This window comes from Phyllobates terribilis, unplaced genomic scaffold (genome assembly GCF_046119375.1).
Source record: "Phyllobates terribilis strain yellow unplaced genomic scaffold, ASM4611937v1 Scaffold_9__5_contigs__length_417890890, whole genome shotgun sequence".
NCBI classification, from domain to species: domain Eukaryota; kingdom Metazoa; phylum Chordata; class Amphibia; order Anura; family Dendrobatidae; genus Phyllobates; species Phyllobates terribilis.
In genome coordinates this window covers 108,909,504-108,929,388 of record NW_027362769.1, presented here as the reverse complement: position 1 = coordinate 108,929,388, position 19,885 = coordinate 108,909,504, and the positions used below count along the sequence as shown (strand labels likewise).

The 19,885-nt window shown below is 38.9% G+C and overlaps 1 protein-coding gene across 5 annotated transcripts in view; it reads right to left on the bottom strand.

Annotated features, from left to right (window-relative positions):
* Positions 1 to 10,071: 10,071 nt before the first annotated feature.
* Positions 10,072 to 19,885, bottom strand: part of WIPF1 (WAS/WASL interacting protein family member 1) — a 72,376-nt gene continuing 62,562 nt past the window's right edge. For all 5 annotated transcript variants that reach the window (XM_073646900.1, XM_073646903.1, XM_073646902.1 and 2 more), the window contains 3 exons: positions 18,630 to 18,839; positions 17,501 to 17,614; positions 10,072 to 16,219 (listed from right to left, as the gene is read on the bottom strand). In XM_073646900.1, coding sequence (XP_073503001.1) covers positions 16,164 to 16,219; positions 17,501 to 17,614; positions 18,630 to 18,839 — 380 coding nt within the window. In that variant the 3' untranslated portion in view covers positions 10,072 to 16,163. The remainder of the gene's footprint in view (positions 16,220 to 17,500; positions 17,615 to 18,629; positions 18,840 to 19,885) is intronic.

Genomic DNA, 19,885 nt, shown 5'->3' with positions numbered 1-19,885 from the left:
TTTGTTAATGGTTTGCTTTTTTTTGTTTTCTGTGCATTTTGGATTGAATAAAGGGTGTATTACGTGAGCTAAGACAGGCAGAGAAGCATGGACAGGTAACTGACGTACACGATGGAGTGTCGTGTTATACTGTGTGCTTAGACCTTGAAGTTTGGACGGATAACCTGGTTTTGTTTAAATCTTGATGCAGGATACAACTTAAAACAGTGAACCTTAGTTTGAACATATTTCCTTTGATAATAGAGCCATATCCACGAGTGAGCTGGTTTTTCGGCATGGACTAAGATAGGTGTGGTGTGGATAGGTATATATTGTGCACCTAGGCCTTGAAGTTCCAGCTGGTTGTGGTTGCCTACATATCTTAATAGGTAGTATGTGGCAACGGGGAGTACCGAACCCAGGGATGGGCAGTTTCATGATGAGGCATGAGGCAGGCAAACTGGGATGTTACTCCAGAAATCCTGAATTAGTTCAAGCCAACTATACACGATGAGCCTTTGTCTCTGTGTAGTCTGTTTGAAGCTATGTATAGGAGAATAAGTAGCTGCGAGGGCTGTGTGTTACTCTTTTGTATTGTGAAAAACTTGAAGGGGTGTCTGTATAGGAAACAGAGGCAATTGACTAGGAGCATACTAAAGAAAAATTGCATTCATTTTGTGGGGTTCAAGAGAGTCAAGGCATTGCCTATGCAATAGGAACTTGCTAGGCAGCTCAAGAAAGGTTAACAGGGGGAGGTCACCCTGAAGGAACGGGAGTTTGATGGGACAGGGAAGATCAAAATAAGGGAGGTTATCCAGTGGCAGGATGTTGAATAACTGCACCGGGAGAACTCCCAGGAGCGTATTGTTCCCTTAATCCCATTTTAGGTATCGATGTAGCAGAGCATAGTGCTGAAGAACACCTATCACTCCTGAGAGAAGTCTTGACCTTCACCCAGATACCCCTGAGAGATGCCAGAAGACCCCTCTTGTGTTTGTCACAGAGCTGAAACATCTCCACTTTGATTTTAGTCATGAGGAGGAGACTGTAATAAAGCCCCAAATCTGCCTCTTCCTGTCATTGCCTCCTGGTCGCGATCTTATATATTGGACTGTTTCTGATTTGCAGGAGGATCAAAAGACTGTCTGCCCAACTGCACAGAAGTCAGGCTGGGCACCATGAGCTCAGCCAGAGACGGGGGTTAAGGACATAAGACAAACACAGTCCATTACCCCGAATCCAATATATATTGTGTATATATAATTTAATGTAAATTTATGAGTTTTACTGTATACCGAAATTCCATATGTGTGCGTATAGACACTTTAGGTGTAAGTGCAGAACTACCTGTGCATGGACATACTCAGTCCACAATAAGTGTATTCATGTGACGGTGTTCATGCATTTGCAGACGGTAGTGAACTCCAATTGCACATGGGTCAATGATCTGCATGTGTTTTATGGATCAGTTAGAATGCATGCTATTTTAGCTCAAGTCTCTATATGCATTCAAACCAAAAGCTTATTTTGGAATGGAATTGTAATGTGTGTTCTGTGTGAATGGGGGAATAGAGTTAGGTTTCTCTAGGGACAGGTCCCCTCACTTTATAAGGTATTTGCCACTTCAACCCTTGCTATTGTGAAGTTCGTAAGGGATGGATTGAATGTCTGTTAGAATCAGACGGTGTTTCTTCCCGCAGTCAACTTAGGTATTGTGACATCACTCCCTACTCGAGAAATTCTGACCTGCCTAGTAAAGATCTGCGTATCTATCCATGGAAGAAACTCATCAACGATCTTCAATCAAGACTACAGGAAAATTGCCTGATGAAAGTCGTGCCTGAGGGATGTTGTGCCTCTACTGAAAGACCACGATTGACAATACCCCAAAAAGAAGGAGGTGCTCAAAGAAACCACGTGGTGAGGCCCAACTACAGACTGTGACACCCAGCAGTCTCATCGCGCCAGGAGTACTCATAACCCTGCAGAAGCAAGCTGCGGGAGAGGACTAGAAAGACTGGCAGGGTGAGGGGTGTACACAGGATAGTGACTCGGGCCAACCTATACACTGAGGGTAAAGCCATTCCAGAGTCTGACCAGCGAGACGACTTTGGGGTAGGCAGATACCTGAAGACTGGCAACGACAGGACCACAGCAAAAAGACTTTAACAACAAAAAGACTTTGATTAAAGATCCAAGAAGCAGAGTGTATTCTGTGGAGGGATGCGTTGGAATACGGTGAAAGGCAGGGAAGAGTTGATGGCCGTAATGGCTGATGTCTAGGTACCTAAGTGCAGTATTATACTTCATTCCATCCTGAACTGTCACAACTTATATATGGGGCTTGAGTAGGCAAATATATCCCAGTACAACACTTCCCTCAAATTTCATTGTCGTGTTCTCGACAACAGGGGGATTGTAAAGGGAAGTGGCCTAGGTTGTACATGTATATATGTATCTACATACTAGCCATGCTTGCAGATAAGTATACATGTATATATTGGCCCCCATCTCCTTATGTGTTTCAGTCTGCTTGCTGCTGTTGGGGGCAGGATCAACAAAATGTCCAGCCATGTACTAAAACAGGTTTTGCTAGTATGGTTGGACATGAACAAAGACCTTAGCCAGTGGGGGGGGGAATACCACCTCATTTCCTGTGCAGGACTTAAAACCCCAGAGCACTTATGTGCTAGGCCCTTTTTGCTCTTTGGATGGAGAGATGGAGAGATGGACATAACACATGGCTGAGTATCTCTCTTCCCCTGTAACTCTTTACTTACTAGCCCTACATACATTGTACTAACCTTACTATCCTTGTATCTATATATATATATAGGGAAAGTTAGTGTAGTTGGGTGGGCTGAAATTGCATGAGTGATTAGGAAACGTGGGTGGAAAATAGGTAATTGGGAATTGTATATTGTATATCCATTTAGTGTACTGTGTTAGTGGGATAAATAGTAGTATATTAACTGTAGACTTTTGTGTAATAAATACCTTTTATTAGCACATGGTTTTGTCTCAGTTGGTATATAGTATAAGGCACAGATAACGTTAGTGGATATTAATTATTAATAATCAAGTTTGATGTTAATAGTTAATATCGGACCTCAATAGAGGAGTAGGAGAGTTCCCCCATTAATTACTGATATTTTTGGGCGGGAAACCTCGTCCTTTAACAGCTACTCACATGTTGTTGGAGCTCGGCCACCTCCAGAGAGAGTCCCTGCAGGCGTTGAGCCAAATCCTGAACCGACACCATGATGGAAACTGGAAGTCATTCCTTAGAGATATTTTTGGGCTGGACTTACTGTTATGATCTGCTACAAGTACTAAGGAAAGAAAGGAGATCTGTCCCTACAATAGAACTAAGCTAGATCCCTACGATGTAACGGGGAACCTGATCCTGCGATCAGACCCGCTAAAGTCCTCGGCTAGTCTGTACGAAGACCTATAGATGCAAGGGAGGGATCCCTACAAGAACTAGGGACTGGGATAAAGTTGGACACCTCCTAGCAGAAATAGTAGCAGTAAAAGACAAACACACAACATAGAACATAAAGGTCCGAAGACCTAGCTAAACTGACAGAGAAGCACAAGGCTAACTTAAGAGTAGAAATTACAATGAAGTCCAGCAAGGCCAGGAGGGCGGAGCAGGATTAAATAGGCAAAAAAGGTCATGTGACCAGCAAGATAGAAAAAACCTAACAGGAGAGTTCTAACAGATATCGCGTGATCTCCTCCGTGTCATCCCTCCCTCTATGTGTGATGATCCCTGACAGGGAACAATATATGAAATTTTGGGTCCATGGCTAGGAAATATCTCAAATCTCAATCGAATTGAAAACCTGTGGTCCATCCCCAAAAGGCGGGTGGACAAACTAAAGCATAGAAACTGTGATAAACTCTAAAAAGCTGATATCCAGCTGCAATGGCTAAGGGCAGAAGGGTCAAGTCTGTAAATATTGAGTCTTTACATAAACTTGATGTATTCGTCAATAAAAGTATAAAAACTTATGAAATGCTGATAATTGTATGACAAAGAAACATCTGACAAATGACCTAAAAATGCTGAAGCTCCAAACTTTGTGAAAACCAAAATTTGTGTCAGTCTTAAAACGTTTGGCCACGGCTGTACAATACATTTTATGACCTCCCATTCCAAATCCATAGGCACTAATATGGAGTTGGTCTCTCTGCAGCTATAACAGGTCCCACTCTTCTTAGGCTATGTTCACACATGTTCACACATTGCGTTTTTTCTGCTTTTTTTTCTGCAGCAAAACATGATCTCTTGCCAGGAAGGTTTGTTCAGGATTTTGCTTGGCTTTTTCCTTGTTTTTTTTCTGCGTTTTTTGGTGCGTTTTTCAGGATCCCAAAGTTCAGCTTTGCTTCCACCACAGAAACATGAACACAGGTCACCAATGCAAGACATATGTGAAACCATATTAACCAGAATTTCGAATGCACAGTGGGGGAGGTGAACTGTTCAGGAATAGTTTAACTAAGACACTGGCAGTGCATTGAGTTTGTAGGACACTATTTACTTTCACACTATGGTCTGCCATTGAATTGCTGAGAGATTGTTCAATTTCACATGTCCATGGGCCACAGGTATTGTTCAATTTCACACCTAGGTGAGCCAATGTTTACTGTTTTACACATCACTAATTTAATTAAACTGTCATAATCCAGACTGCCATCTCAGTGACCAAGACAAGATGGTAAAATCACAAAAATAAATGAGGTTCACATACTGCTCTACTTGCTTTTTTTCACTAAAAATGCAGCAAAACCTGATAGCTATGTTCACGCTAGGAACATAGGATTATGAAAGTGATCACTGGGGCCAAAGACTGGCTTCGGGGTCACATATCGAAGATGCAGAAATTACACAAGTGCCAGTGGGCATGCTGGGTATTTTTAAAGGTCAATATAGTACCATTTATTTTAAACTTTTTGATGCCTCCTGCTCCATTTTATTAGAGGTGTAAGCATGACATAACTCAGAGTATCTTCTATGTATAAGAATATGGCATGGGTATCCTTGCTATTGAAGAACATTTTGAGGAATTCAGGTTGACCTTAATGAACATATCTTTATTTTTTTTAAATCTCCGTACAATAGTTTACATGTTGCTAGCATGATCAAAATATAAATATCCAAACTAAAATATGTATGAACATAGGTTTGGTGCAAGTATAATTTGGTTACTAGTTATAATCGTACATTTTACTTATTCTTAACACTTCAGACAAATGGTTAAATGCATTACATCCTATTAGCGATTCCTTTTGAACATAGTGATAGCGCCAGCGCTATCAAATATATATTTATATATATAGATATATATATCTATATATATGTATATATATATGTAGATATATATGTACAGTATATATATATATATATATATATATATATATATATATATATATATATAATATATGAGTTTCTAACCACAATGAATGAATTCTGGAGAGTGCATGTATAATCCTAATCCAACCAAGAACCTGTAGCGGTTGGGTCACCCAAAATTGTAAAAAAAAATAGCACTTTTAGAACAAAAAAAAAGAAAAAACTGTACCTAAAGGATATTGGTATGAATGATTAGTACAAGGTGCAAGTGTAACAGAAGCACCACAATGTTTCCAAAATAGGTACACTAACTGTATATCAATATCAAGATATCACAAGGCAACAGGATCCATGTCCATCACACGCAGGCAGTGAAAACTGGACAAGGCCTGGTATATTAAAGGGTAACTGTACTTTCAAGTAACTTTGAATAAGCTGTCCTGTGGGTGCACATCAGGAATTCACACTATTCCTGGCCATTGTATGAGTTGTATCCTGTATTTTCACTAGTTTTTCCCCTCTGCAGTTTCTCTAATTTGCAGTTGACTCTGAGCTGGTGGGTGGAGACTAGCTGCTATAATGTCTTCCATAAACAGTACAGCACACAGAGAGGGATTCCTGCTCTTCATTCCTTTTTTAGCAAACAGACAAAAACAGCAGCAGCATATAGATCAATATAGAGCAGTACTGAGCTGTGTAGATGCGAATCAAGCACTGGGGTTGGGTAAAAGACTTTCTGTGTTTCCCTCTGCCTTGTCTCACTCTGCTCATCACTCCTCCTCTTTTCATAGAGATGGCTATACATAGTAGCAATTTGTATTCTGGATATAAGCACCCTGATCCCTAGGGTCACACACAGCTCCATAGAGATCTATGGCACAGTAGTTTGGGTACTTTAGAGATGCAGTGGTTTTAGATGTTATACCAGGACAGTTATCCACAGATTCAATGCACCAGTCTGAATGCAGCCTTGTTGCCATCCTATTGTTAATAGTAAGAGAAAAAAGCTGCACAGAATGACAGTGCACACCCAAAGAAAATCGTATGATAAGAGAATGGCTTTATTGATCGTGCAAATGCTTAGACATTAAAAAAAAAACAATTAAAAACACATAGAACAACAAAAGAGAAAAAAGCTAGACAAAAGGGGTGACATGATATTACCAAAAATGCAGGCAATAAATATTAATGAAATATAAAAAAATACTCTATTCACACCCTTAAGGAAAGTATGTACGGTTAGCGATACATGTTGGGTTTAAGCTCCACAGTGGGTATACGGATTGTGCATTTATATATTCATGTATATGTTTGATCTATAGACCTGTGCTTATGGATGGTGCTTCTCAGGACAATGACTATGTTAATATTTTCTTATGTGTAGTGTATTATACCCATGAACACACTGTCCATATAACCACCATCCTGATTATTTAATCAATTGAAAATGTCTCTCTTGGTCTAGAGGGTATAATATACTTTAATCCAGACAATATATTTCTATGTATATAATATAAGATAATTCATATTTTTGATCAGTTTTTTTTTATGATCTAATCATCCTCCCTGTATAACACAGGTTGTTATTATTATTACATATTGCACTTGTCTCTTTAACTGTATATACCTTTTCCTTAAGGGTGTGAATAGAGTAGTTTGGAATATTTCATGAATATTAATTGCCTATAATAATAATCTTTTTATTTATATAGCGCCAACATATTCCATAGTGCTTTACAATTCACAGACATTATCATCACTGTCCCCATTGGGGTTCACAATCTACATTCCCTTTCAGGATGTCTTTGGAGTGTGGGAGGAAACCAGAGAACCCAGAGGAAACTCACACAAACACAGGGAGAACATACAAACTCCTCACAGATGTTGTCCTTGGTGGGATTTGAACCCAGGACCCCAGCGCTGCAAAGCAACAGTGCTAACCACTGAGCCACCGTACTGCCCACATTTTTGGTAATATCATGTCACCCCTTTTGTGTAGCTATTTTATCTTTTGTTGTTCTGTGTATGTGTTTTTAAAATGTCTAAGCATTTGCACGATCAATAAAGCCATTTTCTTATATAATTTTCTTTGGGTGTGCACCGTCATTCTGTGCAGCTTTTTTTCTCTTACTATTAACAATTGTCTCCTTTGCATGGTTTTTGTAGCACCCCTAGTTATTAATCTTGTACTCAGTTTTTTTTTGTGTCCACTAAAAATCCCTTGTTGTCAAACTTATTGCCATCCTGAGATCCTTTGATATTTTATGTTTGACATTAAGATGCAGAGGTACAATAGCATAATAAGACAATTAGCTATGAAATATCTTAATCTGATGACATGATATAAATAGTATAGTATAAATCCAGCAGGGACAAAAGATTGAGAAACATAATCTTATCTAAGGAATGCGTTGAGGGAAAACAGATTTTCTTAGGGTGCTTTCACACTGCATTCAGGCACCCGTTCGCTGGTCCCAATCACAAATTACTTGTCTCCTTAGGTAAACCAGACATAATCCAAATATTAAAGGGTAACTGTGTTTTCAGGTAACTTTTCAGAATAAGCTGCCCTGTGTGCGCATGAGCAATAACAAATTCTGGCCATAATGTGACCTGTATCCTGCGTTTTCCCCTCAGCAAGATCCATCTCTAATTTGCAATTAATTCTTAGCTTGGTGGATGGAGACAATGTGCTATGATGTCTCCCATATACGGCACACATAGAAAGAAGGATTTCTGCTCAATTTCCTTTGGTAGTTCACAGTCAGAACCAGCAGCATCATGGAAGACAATATACAGCAGCACTAAGCTGTGTAGCTGGGAATCCAGCTCTGGGGTTAGATAAATTACTTCCTAGTTACACTGGAACATGATCTGTTTCTCTGCCTCTCCCTGCTCTTCGCCTCTCTTCCACCCACCCCTCTCCATACATTTCAATATTCTGTGTAACCTGGCAGTCTGTTTTGCTTTGACCAAGATGGATTTCAGCTGTTTTTCAGAGTGGTTGGTGAGTTCAGGAGGCGGAGGGAGTGGGAAGAAAAAGGGACTCATAATTGTCAAAAAAAAGCAGAATTCTCTGAGATAAATTACATGTCTCATGTTCACTTGTGCTATTGATTTATTCAAGGATTGTTGAAAGTACAGCTTCCTTTTAAAGGTTTTGTTTAATTGGAGATTACACCTAAAAGTATGGAGTATTTCAACCTTCTTCTTTCTCCAACCTGATCTCTCTTTAATGTAGTCTACATTTTGTACCTTTATAAGTAATAAGCAACTATAGACTTCAGTTAAGATTTTAATAAAAGCTTGCGCTGGACCGGTAGGCGTTTTAAAATGAGAGATGGCAAGCGAACTCATAAAAATACCAATTTTATTGAATGGAGTAAAATCAGGTAAGGGAGGGACGGAGAAACAGGAATGAAGTGGTAAATGGCCATAGCTTGTAGGTATTGATGGATGGAAGTCTATCTTCTTGGTGGATGTGAATATGACCGATGAGACGGTTAGGTCTTAGAATATGGTCATCCCCTAGGATGAAAAGGAGAGAAACCTGGTAGTGGTCCCTTGGGTGACTCACGGGTTTCATAACTTTACTGGGACCCGTGAGTAACCCAAGGGACCACTACCAGGTATATTATTATCACTAAGGTAGCTCAGTATACTTTCCATTGTACTTATATAGCTACATCCAGTTATTTACCCCCAGTCAATCACCGTTGAAGCCGACCAGCCAGCTCCATTTTTTCACCTGCCATCTCCTATTCTCTACCACCAGGTAACCTTAACCTCAGCCACTAGCCAACAGGCTCTCCTTTTGTTTATCTAAGTCCTATTTTCTCTCCTTTTCACCCTAGGGGATGACCATACCCTAAGACTTAACCAAGACCTAACCGTCTCATCGGTCATGTTTCTCCGTCCCTCCCTTACCTGATTTTACTCCATTCAATAAAATTGGTATTTTTACAAGTTCACTTACCATCTCTCCTTTTTAAAAGCCTACCGGTCCAGTGCAAGTTTTTATTTAAATCCTAACTTTATTCACCCCCCTGGCAACCAGTGGTCGTTGTCCCACTTGCAGCAGGACATACTAGGCAGACCTACTAGCGCCACTACAGTATATTTTTAACTATAGACTTCATGTCCATTTATTTTACTTATTTTTGGGATTAAAGATGTATTCTAAAATTTGGAAGGAATCTTCTATCCATGAGATAGGGTCTAATTTCCTGACTACTGGAATCCCCACCCCAACTTCCAAACTTGAGAATTCCCCTTTAAGCCAGAAGTGTATAAAGGTCTAAAACTGAACCCTATTTCTCTGACAGTCAGTTAAATAGTGTATATAAAATAAGTGCTGCGTTATTCTAAAAATAGTGGGATACTTAAAGGGGTTGTCCACGACTTTAACATTGATGACCTATCCATAGAATAGGTCATCAATGTGTGATAGGTGGGGATGCGACACCCGGCACTCCCGCCGATCAGCTGTTCTCGGTGTTGGCAGGAACTGACCAGTTACGGAGCTGCATCTCTCAGGCTACGGCCAGGTCCTGCACATCTGCCCGGATGTACCGTACACATCCATGGCAACTATACAGTAGACGGAGCTGTGCTGTGCTGCTCCGTAACTGGTCAGTTTTGACTGACACCAAAAACAGCTGATCGGCGGGAGTGCCGGGTGTCGCATCCCCACCAATCAGACATTGATGACCTATCTTAAGGAGAGGCCATCAATGTTAAAGTCGTGGACAACCCCTTTAAGCATTTGTGTTATTACGAAGGTATATATTGTTATTCTCCACTACTGATATGGTGTGATGTCATGTGGCATTATAATACTGTACCTTGGTACCTTTCACATGCAGCGGATTGAAAGACATAGAGTGCCTATGGTTCCAGAGTAAAAAATCTAACTTATGTTGTAACATGAAATAAAATCCCTATATATGTGGAAGTCAGGTACCACATGTAACGTGTTTGAAAAAAAAAAAAAATTCTATATCTATACACAACAAATGAACTGTGCAACTAATATGGGTGAAAAATGGACTGTAATTCTGTTCCAATTTAAATTTCTAGTGCAAATATAAAAGCACTAAGTTATATAAGAAAATAAAACGAATATAGATTTACATGATATTTCAGCAAAGAATAAATGTGAACACGTACTGTATCTATAAAATGGTTATTGTACAAGGCTGTGAAAAAAAGCATAAAAAAATCATTGTTCCAAAAACTCACAAAATATAGAAAAAAAACATTTAGAAACGTAAACTCAAAATGTAAACTAATACAATGTGATTATATATTCAGTCTATTTATGCTTTTGTATTTTAATCACCCAAATCAGAATTCTTTGGTAATAAAGCCGTCCGCAGATCAGCACATCCTCACTGAATGTGTCTGCTGTTTGTGCATTGTACGTCCTGATATAAAAGCAGAGTGAGCAACAATAACATAAAGTGACGTACAACAATTTACTCACCAATATTACATTCCGAGACAGTTTAATGCCGACCTTCTAAATCTATAATATTAACCTTCACAAAGTAGTAACTTGTATTTTGCAGTTATCCAAACCATCTACATCTTTGGTTTAATTACCGTACCTTGCATTTAACTCTATGTATACATGTTCAGATTCAGAAATTCTGATGGCCAATTGTTTGGTTAATTATTACCAATATTTTTGCATAGAAACTATTTATGATCCCTATAGCATGACCCTTCAAACTATCAGGTGGGCGAGTGATGAGCGAGTATGCTCTGTTAACCCTTTCGGCGAGCATGCTCGGTGCTCGCCGAGTATCTTCAGCATGCTCGGGTGTTATGTTTTAGTCACACCAAAGTGCACATGATTTGCGACTGTTTGACAGCTTTAATACATGTGAGGAATGCTTAAGAAACAGGCATTCCTCACATATATTAAAGCTGTCAAACAGTTGCAAATCATGTGCACGGCCATGACTAAAACATAACACCCGATAGTTGGAAAACACCCACGAGCATGCTCACAAATCTCGAGTAACGAGCATGCTCGCTCATCACTAGTGGGCACCTCACAGGGAGACCCTAAACACATTGGTAAAGTGCAGCTGGAGAGGAAGTTTTAAGAGAAGTGATAATACTCTACAAATATCTTTGTTCTGATTTCTGTTTTTTTTAGACATATCTGACTTATTTTGTAATTCTGTTAAAACATAACTACACTTTCAGAAAACGTTCTTATGTGTCAGAGTGACAGTTCTGCATGGCAGATGTCCAGCTCCTGAGACCAACACTAAATGCTGAAACAAAGGGGGCAGAAGTGTCCAGCTGTGCCCTGTACTCCTTTGGCTCTAATCTGTTTACAGATCCACACAGAATGGTGTAAGGATCCATTGAAAGTATATTAGTCTGTACACTGGTCTCTGAGGAGGGCCAAGCAATGCTGATCAGAGTTGACGGGTCCCTGTGCTTAGTTGAGCTCTTAGTGCTCGTATTTGTGCATGTCGGAAGTTTTCTGAAACTACATGAACTGTTTGATGTGATACATAGTTTAGAAGAAATGAAAAATGACCTGAGAAACCCCACTCTATAGTTTCCACATTTTTAAAAAATGCCATAATGACCTATTTATAAGCACCATTGCAGGAGCACTATAGAGTATAATTATGTTTAAAGAAGTTTTTAATTGTTTTAAAAATTGGGAAAAATACAGGAATTTACCCAGTGAACTTGCTGATGAACTGATATATTGTACTGCATTGTACAAGCTTGTTAATAAATATCTATCACATTGTATTATACAGTTTATTGATTATAGTTTATTGCTATTATATTCAGTATTATTGGCTATATCTATTTGTCTATGTAAGAAGACTGGTATTGGCAATTACTAGGTGCGCAGAATCTTGTACCAAATTCATTTTACAGTTCAAAAATGGTGAAAAGCAAGCAAAAGCTTTACTATGAGTATATATACAGTATATATATATATATATATATATATATATATATATATATATATCCATCCAGAGGACCTAGCACTTCTCATAAAAATACAAAAAGAAACAAAAGATGAAATTATAAGACTTTTCTCAAATGTGAGTCATTAGCAATTCGAAGGATTTCCCGCTGTATTACAGGGATGCAAATTTTACTTTTATTTTTACTACAGTGAGGGCAAAATCTGGTAAGATTTTCTTCTTTGAACGATAACAACAATGTGGTGGGGCGGGCTATTAATTCTATGAAAAGCGGAGCCTTGTGCTCGCATTTGGAAAGGATTTAGGGTGAACAAATACATTTCCCTGATTCACTGGTTTATAGAGTCATTGCACGTAGAATACAATGGGAGAATCGATTCAAATTTTTCTCAAAAATTCCCCAAACGTGAAGTACAAATATAGTGGTTTCACCAAAGCCTCCTAGCGTGCTCACGACCAGCAAAATGCAAATCAGGTGGAAATCATGAACTTTACTTCATACAGAATATTGATATTATTATCACTGAGTATTATGCAGAACAAATAAAGGGGGGAAATACATATTTTTCTAAAGGGTAAAACTACAAGAGGAGGACATTGCTGCTTCTAAAAGTTTAATCTACCAGAAAAGGACATAGCTGCTTGTAAAGGGTTAATCTGCAAGAGAAGCAAACAGATACATGTACAAGGTTTATCTTAATTCTTCCCTACACTTTAGATGATTGACCAACAGCCCTGACTCTCTCATATACCGGAGCACTCCAGTGTTCTCTATGAGAGAACCGCAGCCAAACTCCTCTTGCAATCTCTTAGAGGAAAAAAGGATCTCAAATTGAACATGCCAGATCCTAATATCCTCCAACATCATTTTTTGGGGATCAGTTGGGAGGCACCCATACACGTTAGACTGTCAGCCAAACCAGTCAATATCGTTGTTAGTCTAATGTGGATGGAGTCCTTTAGTCTCTCACTACATACGCACAGAGCACACAGCAGATAACTGAGCAGGTGTGACAGGTTTTAATTCTTCAGCTGATCCTTCTATCCTCTCTTCCCTACTATTCCATAATACACAGGAATCAATCTTACCTTGCATTGCACATCAATACATCCAGCATGAAGAAAGATAACAGCACAGATCTCCTCTGTGTTTAAATGCTGCACACAATCTTTGCCCACACAGTGGTATCTCCCATCTCATAGGCAGTAAGTCCTACACAACTGTTAAGATACAGCAGAGAGCTGACTTCAGCCTCCCTCTTTTAAAGGGGCCAATCTTTTATTTCTAAATTAGAGAGAAAATTCTTCCTCTTTCCTAACCATATATATTTAATAAAGCGTTATGGTTTGGTCTCATTTTACTTTTTAAACTTTCCCATGAGATTAAAGCCCCTCTTTACAATTATATTTCCCTTGCACTACTCACTTTTGTTTTTGAATTTTGCAAAACGTTCTGTGACTTACAAGTGACCAGGCCATACTAAACACCAAAGCTATTTTTTTAGAATCCAAAATAGACAATTCAATTTGGTTCATCGTGATCTTAATGGGGTTACCCCAAAAATAATATTTACTAGTTTTGTGTAAAGTTTCAGAACATAGTAATTTTTCAGTTGGATTAATTTAAAAGAAATCCACCTAAGATATCCATAGCCCTGATTCTTATTTTCTGGCCTGTATAATAGCTGGAATCACTCCACTGGCCTTGTATAAGAGGAACCAGGAAAGGAAGTGAGCCACTAAGAGTGTGAGACCACAAGCACTGGATACATTGAGTGGACTTTCTAAGGGAGAATCAAAGGACAGCAGGGGGCGCCATAACTAGTACATATGCTCAATATCATAATTTTTAGCTAGCTGGTTGGCTGAGGACACTCTTACTCCTGTAACTTCCTTATTTAAATAGTTGATTAGTTTAGGGAACCTAATATAATCTGAGTTAGTAGAAAGTGATTCTCATCTCTTGGCCAATGTGTACAGCGGTTACAAAGAGCAACTATCACTCTGACTACTAATTTAATTTAATAGGCACTGTGCAATCCTTAGTTTTCCCTGCGGTGATGCTGTAGGTAAATTGAGCACTTAACCCCCAATTCATCAAACAATTTGTACCAGAATTCTGGTGTACAATTGTCTAGAATGTTGCAAGATTAACTCATAGTTGCACTAAAATTTATCAATTTTTTCTCATTCTTACACCAAGTCTGGCCAGTCCTATCCCACGGTAGAAAGGAGGCATGGTGGAGTGTGACCAATTTATCAAAAGTGCCATAAATTCCGACAGAAAAGTATTCCGATCCCTGGAGTACATTTTACTCTGCATTCAGTAAGTGGTGGACATCTCTTAATAAATTTGAGGCATCTTAATCCCAACGGATGCTTCTTGAAGAAATGGGGTTTTAGTGCCACGTTTCCTCACATATAACAGCTGATCATTTTGCAGTATCTCTTAAAGGGGTTGTCCACTATTGGGCATCCCCTTTTGAATGACCTCAGTGTGCTCAATAAAATTTGCCTCCCATGGGACCGCTCCAAGCGCTGCGCCCCTTGTGATCTCGTGACATTGTTTCTCAGGCAAACGTCGCAGCCTGAACTGTGAAGGCTGCAGCCCATCAGCGTCCACTGATAAGCAGCAGTGCTCATGAGACATAAACTGAAGGCTTTCACAAGGGGTTTAGTGTAATGAACAACCACTTTAAAGTATTGAATATAGTAATTCCATATATGTATAGATAAGGCACATACAAGCTTCTACCAGTGATAACATGGTGATAGACTTAAAGAGAACTTCTCAGTTTTTGCTCTTATGTTATGCCGTATGCTCCCCTGAGTATTCTGTTGTTTTCTTATCTTTTGATTTTTTTTAATCCACCATACGGCTCCAGAGATATGAGGCTTTTTGTTTTGGGCTAATTTTTACAATCTTTACTAAGGGGGCGTGGCTCACAGGGTAATTATGCAGAGTAGTCTAAATACACGCCCCCGAGGATCCTGTGAGCCATATCCCCTCAGTAAAGACCATAAAGAGGAGCACTAAATAAAAAGCCTCATATGTCTGGGACTGTATGGCAGGTTTTGAAAAAAAAAAGTATATTCAGAGGATTAGTGGAAATAAAAGAATAGAAAAACTGGCCATTTATGACCTGGTGACAATTACTAATACTGTCTTACCAATGCTTTTACTTGATGCTACTATAAGTCAGGAGAGAAAGAAGAATCTGATGTAGAGAATAATCGTATTATAAAGCCTACTCTTATAGAAAGTGAATTATATTAATTGAATGCGATGTCTTCATGTAAGATGCACACAGTGCAAAATTAGATCCACACCCTTATTATCGATAGCCGACGTATGACATAGAGCACCATGTACTCTAGAAATTAGATGAGAACGCATGTGCACAGGTAATATAAGACAACGTACTAAGTGACCTACTGCTTACCTTCACAATTAAACTGAACAATATAATATATATATTCCTGATTCAGACAATAGAATAAATTCATACTTGAGCTGAATGCTTCAAAAATAGGAAAGTCTTTCCTGAAGTTTTAAAAGACCCCACATTAGTGACGTCCGTACTGATATGAACTGCCATCGTAGGCATAGGAGATAATAGTTTTTTTGGGTTTTTCTTTCCTTTGTTCTGGATAACGGCATGATCAGCCTGGTAGGTAATGGGTAACGGGCTTCACCCAAAAGTACAATGCACCTGTATGCTGTGACGTCCATACATAGTCACCCACATGGTCCCATGTGGTCTTTTTTTTTTTTATACAAAATTCCAACAAGAGCATCAAAGTTAAATGTTTCTTCTCTGATCTGCAGAGGCATCTATGGCAATGGACGATCTGGTTCACCTGGGTATTGGAGGCAAAGGAGGAGCACCTCTCTCTTTTCTGGTAGAGCCACCTAGAATCAAAGGAAGAGAGCATGGATGCAATTGGCTTTCTCAATTATACCTAGTTTAGGTGCATTTCTGAAATGGCCAAGTATTTCACTACTCCCATAAAACTACAATGAAGAAAGTGACAGGGTTGCCAACCGTCCAGAAGTTCCAGGACAGTCCGTAAAAATTGGGAACTTTATTACACTGTCCATTAAAAAAATTTAAGGCGTCCATGATTTTTTGAAGTTGAATTTACTTCTACAGATTATTTTGACTGTAATTATTATCATTTTACAGTTCACAATAAATGCAGCTCATGTCTCATATCAGAATTATGGGCTGTAGACATGGATCACTTAAATTATAATGATTTATTATAGTTTTCCAATGTGACTGTAAAAAATATTGTCTGTCCATGATTTTTTGATAATCTGTCAAGAAAAATAAAAAGTCAAGATGGCAACCCTGGATAGCGGCACTCATGCCCGGCCAGCCCACTACATCAGGAGACCTCATCAAGGGCTTCATCAGGAGACCTCATCAAGGGCTTCATCAGGAGACTTCATCAAGGGATCATCAGGATACCTCAGCAAGGGCTTCAAAATGAGACTTCATCAAGGGCTTCATCAGGAGACATCATCAAGGGCTTCATCAGGAGACTTCATCAAGGGATAATCAGGATACCTCAGCAAGGGCTTCAACAGGAGACTTCATCAAGGGCTTCATCAGGAGACTTCATCAAGGGCTTCATCAGTAGACTTCATCAAGGGCTTCATCAGGAGACTTCATCAAGGGATCATCAGGAGACTTCATCAAGGGCTTCATCAGGAGACTTCATCAAGGGCTTCATCAGGAGACTTCATCAAGGGCTTCATCAGGTGACTTCATCAAGGGATCATCAGGAGACTTCATCAAGGGCTTCATCAGGAGACTTCATCAAGGGCTTCATCAGTAGACTTCATCAAGGGCTTCATCAGGAGACTTTATCAGGAAACTTCATCAAGGGCTTCATCAGAGATCCTCATTCTGCACTCGACTTACCTGTCCCTACTTTTATTCTATGCACCACTACTCTTCTCTCCAAAATGTCTAATGTGGGGTCTGAGGCTCGAACCAAACATCCTACTGCAAATGGAATATCTTAATAAATTGAATAAATTGAAATTAATCAACTCTTTATTCTATTACTACAATTCTCTCATTCCCTTTTTACAGATATTTCCAAAAAAGTAGGTAGAAACATTGATTTCAATGGTCTCAGATATTAGCTGTGCACAATCACAAGAGAACAGTTTGATACTTACTTCGACTTTCGCCTCTCATAAGTCTACTGGGATAGGTTTTACTTGAGGGTACGTAGGGCTCTGGTGGTGGCAGATCAGAAAATGGATGAAATGTAAACCTTCTCTCCCATTCATCTTTGGAAAAAAAATTAAATTAAAAAAAGTTATTTTAATGGTTACTGCAAGTTAATCTTCAATTTCAGCAGACCTGATCCTTTCTAAAAGTGTATGGGTGGTTGGAAGGAAGAACTCGCCACATGAGTATTTGTGGCATAATGTAATAGTCGTGGAACTGAGAGTAGATAATGATGAGGGTGATTTACCAGAACGCTGCTTCAATCTCTCCATTGGAATATATAAATAAAAAAAATACAAAAAAACGTATAACATTCTTACTATATACCATATTTTCTATATATCATACCTTCCATATCCCACATGTATACAATACAATACAAGAGTTTATCTTAAAGTATCTAGTCTTCCAAAATATATCTATATTTTGTGTTCAGATTTCCAAAGCAACCAAATATTGTAAATTAAGGTTCCATTCAATAAATTTATGCAAATTAGTCAAGATCCTAACATTCTTGTATCAAACAAGTACTTCACATCTGGTGAGAAGACCGGGCAGACACCCTTATGAAGGTAAGTGAATTTTTCTCTCTCCACTTTGGAGTGGCGAACACCACACAGTTATGGCAGATTTCCAGATACAAGCGTGTGCGGCTATCATTAGGTAATGGGTTATTAAAGAAACACTTCAACCTTTATGGGGCCCATACATGACGAACGATTGTCGCCTGGTTCATCAACCATTCTTTTCGATTGACCAACGAATGGTCATAATTGCTTAATCAACCGATGTTCACCGCTGGTTGCAAATCCAACATTGGTTGATGCAGTCTGTGATATGCTTTCTGGTCATCGATGAACAAACGTTCGTGGTCACATTTTCATCCAGTATGTATGGAGGTCTTTACTGTCCTCAAAAAATCACTAACATATATAGTAACGAGGCATGGGTATTTATAATGGACGCCACCAAATGCTTTCTCAGGTACAAGGTGAATAGAGCATCTGATTAACGATATCCATTTGCGCCGAGATGCTAAAAGAGTATAGTATTCATGAAACACTTGATTCTTACCTTCACCAGAGTCTTGGAAACCATTTCTCATTGATGAAGGTGGTGGAGGTGGCAGTGGTCCCAAACCAGGCCTTTCTGGAGGTGGTGGTGGTCTGGTGGCTCCACCTCTGGGGGATTCCATTGCAGGTCTTGAAGGAGGCTGAAGACCCAGTGACCCTCGATGACCAAATCCATTTCTGTTGGCCGGAGGAGGTGGAGGAGGAAGTTGTCCTGGTGGGAAGCAAACGTATGGAGTTCGCTGCAATAAGCTTGTACATTTGGCAGCAAATTTGTATTACTGCCAGATGACGGGCTGTGGTAATGGTAAATGTGCTCACACTTATGTATTCAATACATTACCTCAAGGTACTGAGTGAGATACAGGACTTGGTATTTCTTGTCATCAATACAAAATGATTGCATCTTAATTATTTTTTTTTTAATTCCATATCATGATTATATTCATATTCTACCTTAATTACTGTTATTTTTTGCATTCCTGGGCAGAAGTGTTTTCTCACACTGATCAACCATTCTCCTTCCAAACCAGCAATATATCTATAAATCAAAGCCTTAGCAACGCACAAACAAGGTACTGCACATTTACTCCTTTTTTGGGAACTCACATACTTAAAAAAGTCTTTGGCCCAATTCAGTATTGCATATGTGCCATTTTCTGTCTAATTTTTGGTGTTTTTCACCTGTTTTTCATTTGTGCCTTATTTTAAGTTGTTCGCCTGTTTTTTTTTTTGTTTGTTTTTTTTTTCATCATTGTGAGCAAAGTGTGGGGGGTCCACTTCAGATGTTTTTGGCTGATTCATCAATTGCAACTTTTTAAAGTGTAGCAACCTTTTTTTGCACAAATATACTCCCGTTTCCCTCTGGAATGATTTTACATAAGGCCTGAAATTTCTCAGCAAACTTTGTGACCTTTTAATAGAATGTGTGACTTTTTGCAGTTAAAAGTTCCAAAAAAGTTACAGTAAAAATTAAAGGGCATTTTTTTTTATTTTGTGCAAAATTTATTAAGCACGTGTGACATTTGGATGAATTTTTGAGGAAAAAGTCAACTAATAAATTTCTATTAAATATACAGCTTAATTCTATCTATTCTGTTAACCTTTTTTTAAGACAGGGCAAATGGGGCAGATGGTCTTGGACCTTTTTAGAACAACTAAGTGACCACACACTGTTTCGGAAAAGGGGTTTAAGAGGGGGACAAATGTCAAACAGCACTACGTAACAATTTGTTCTTTAGTAAAATGGACAAATAGAGC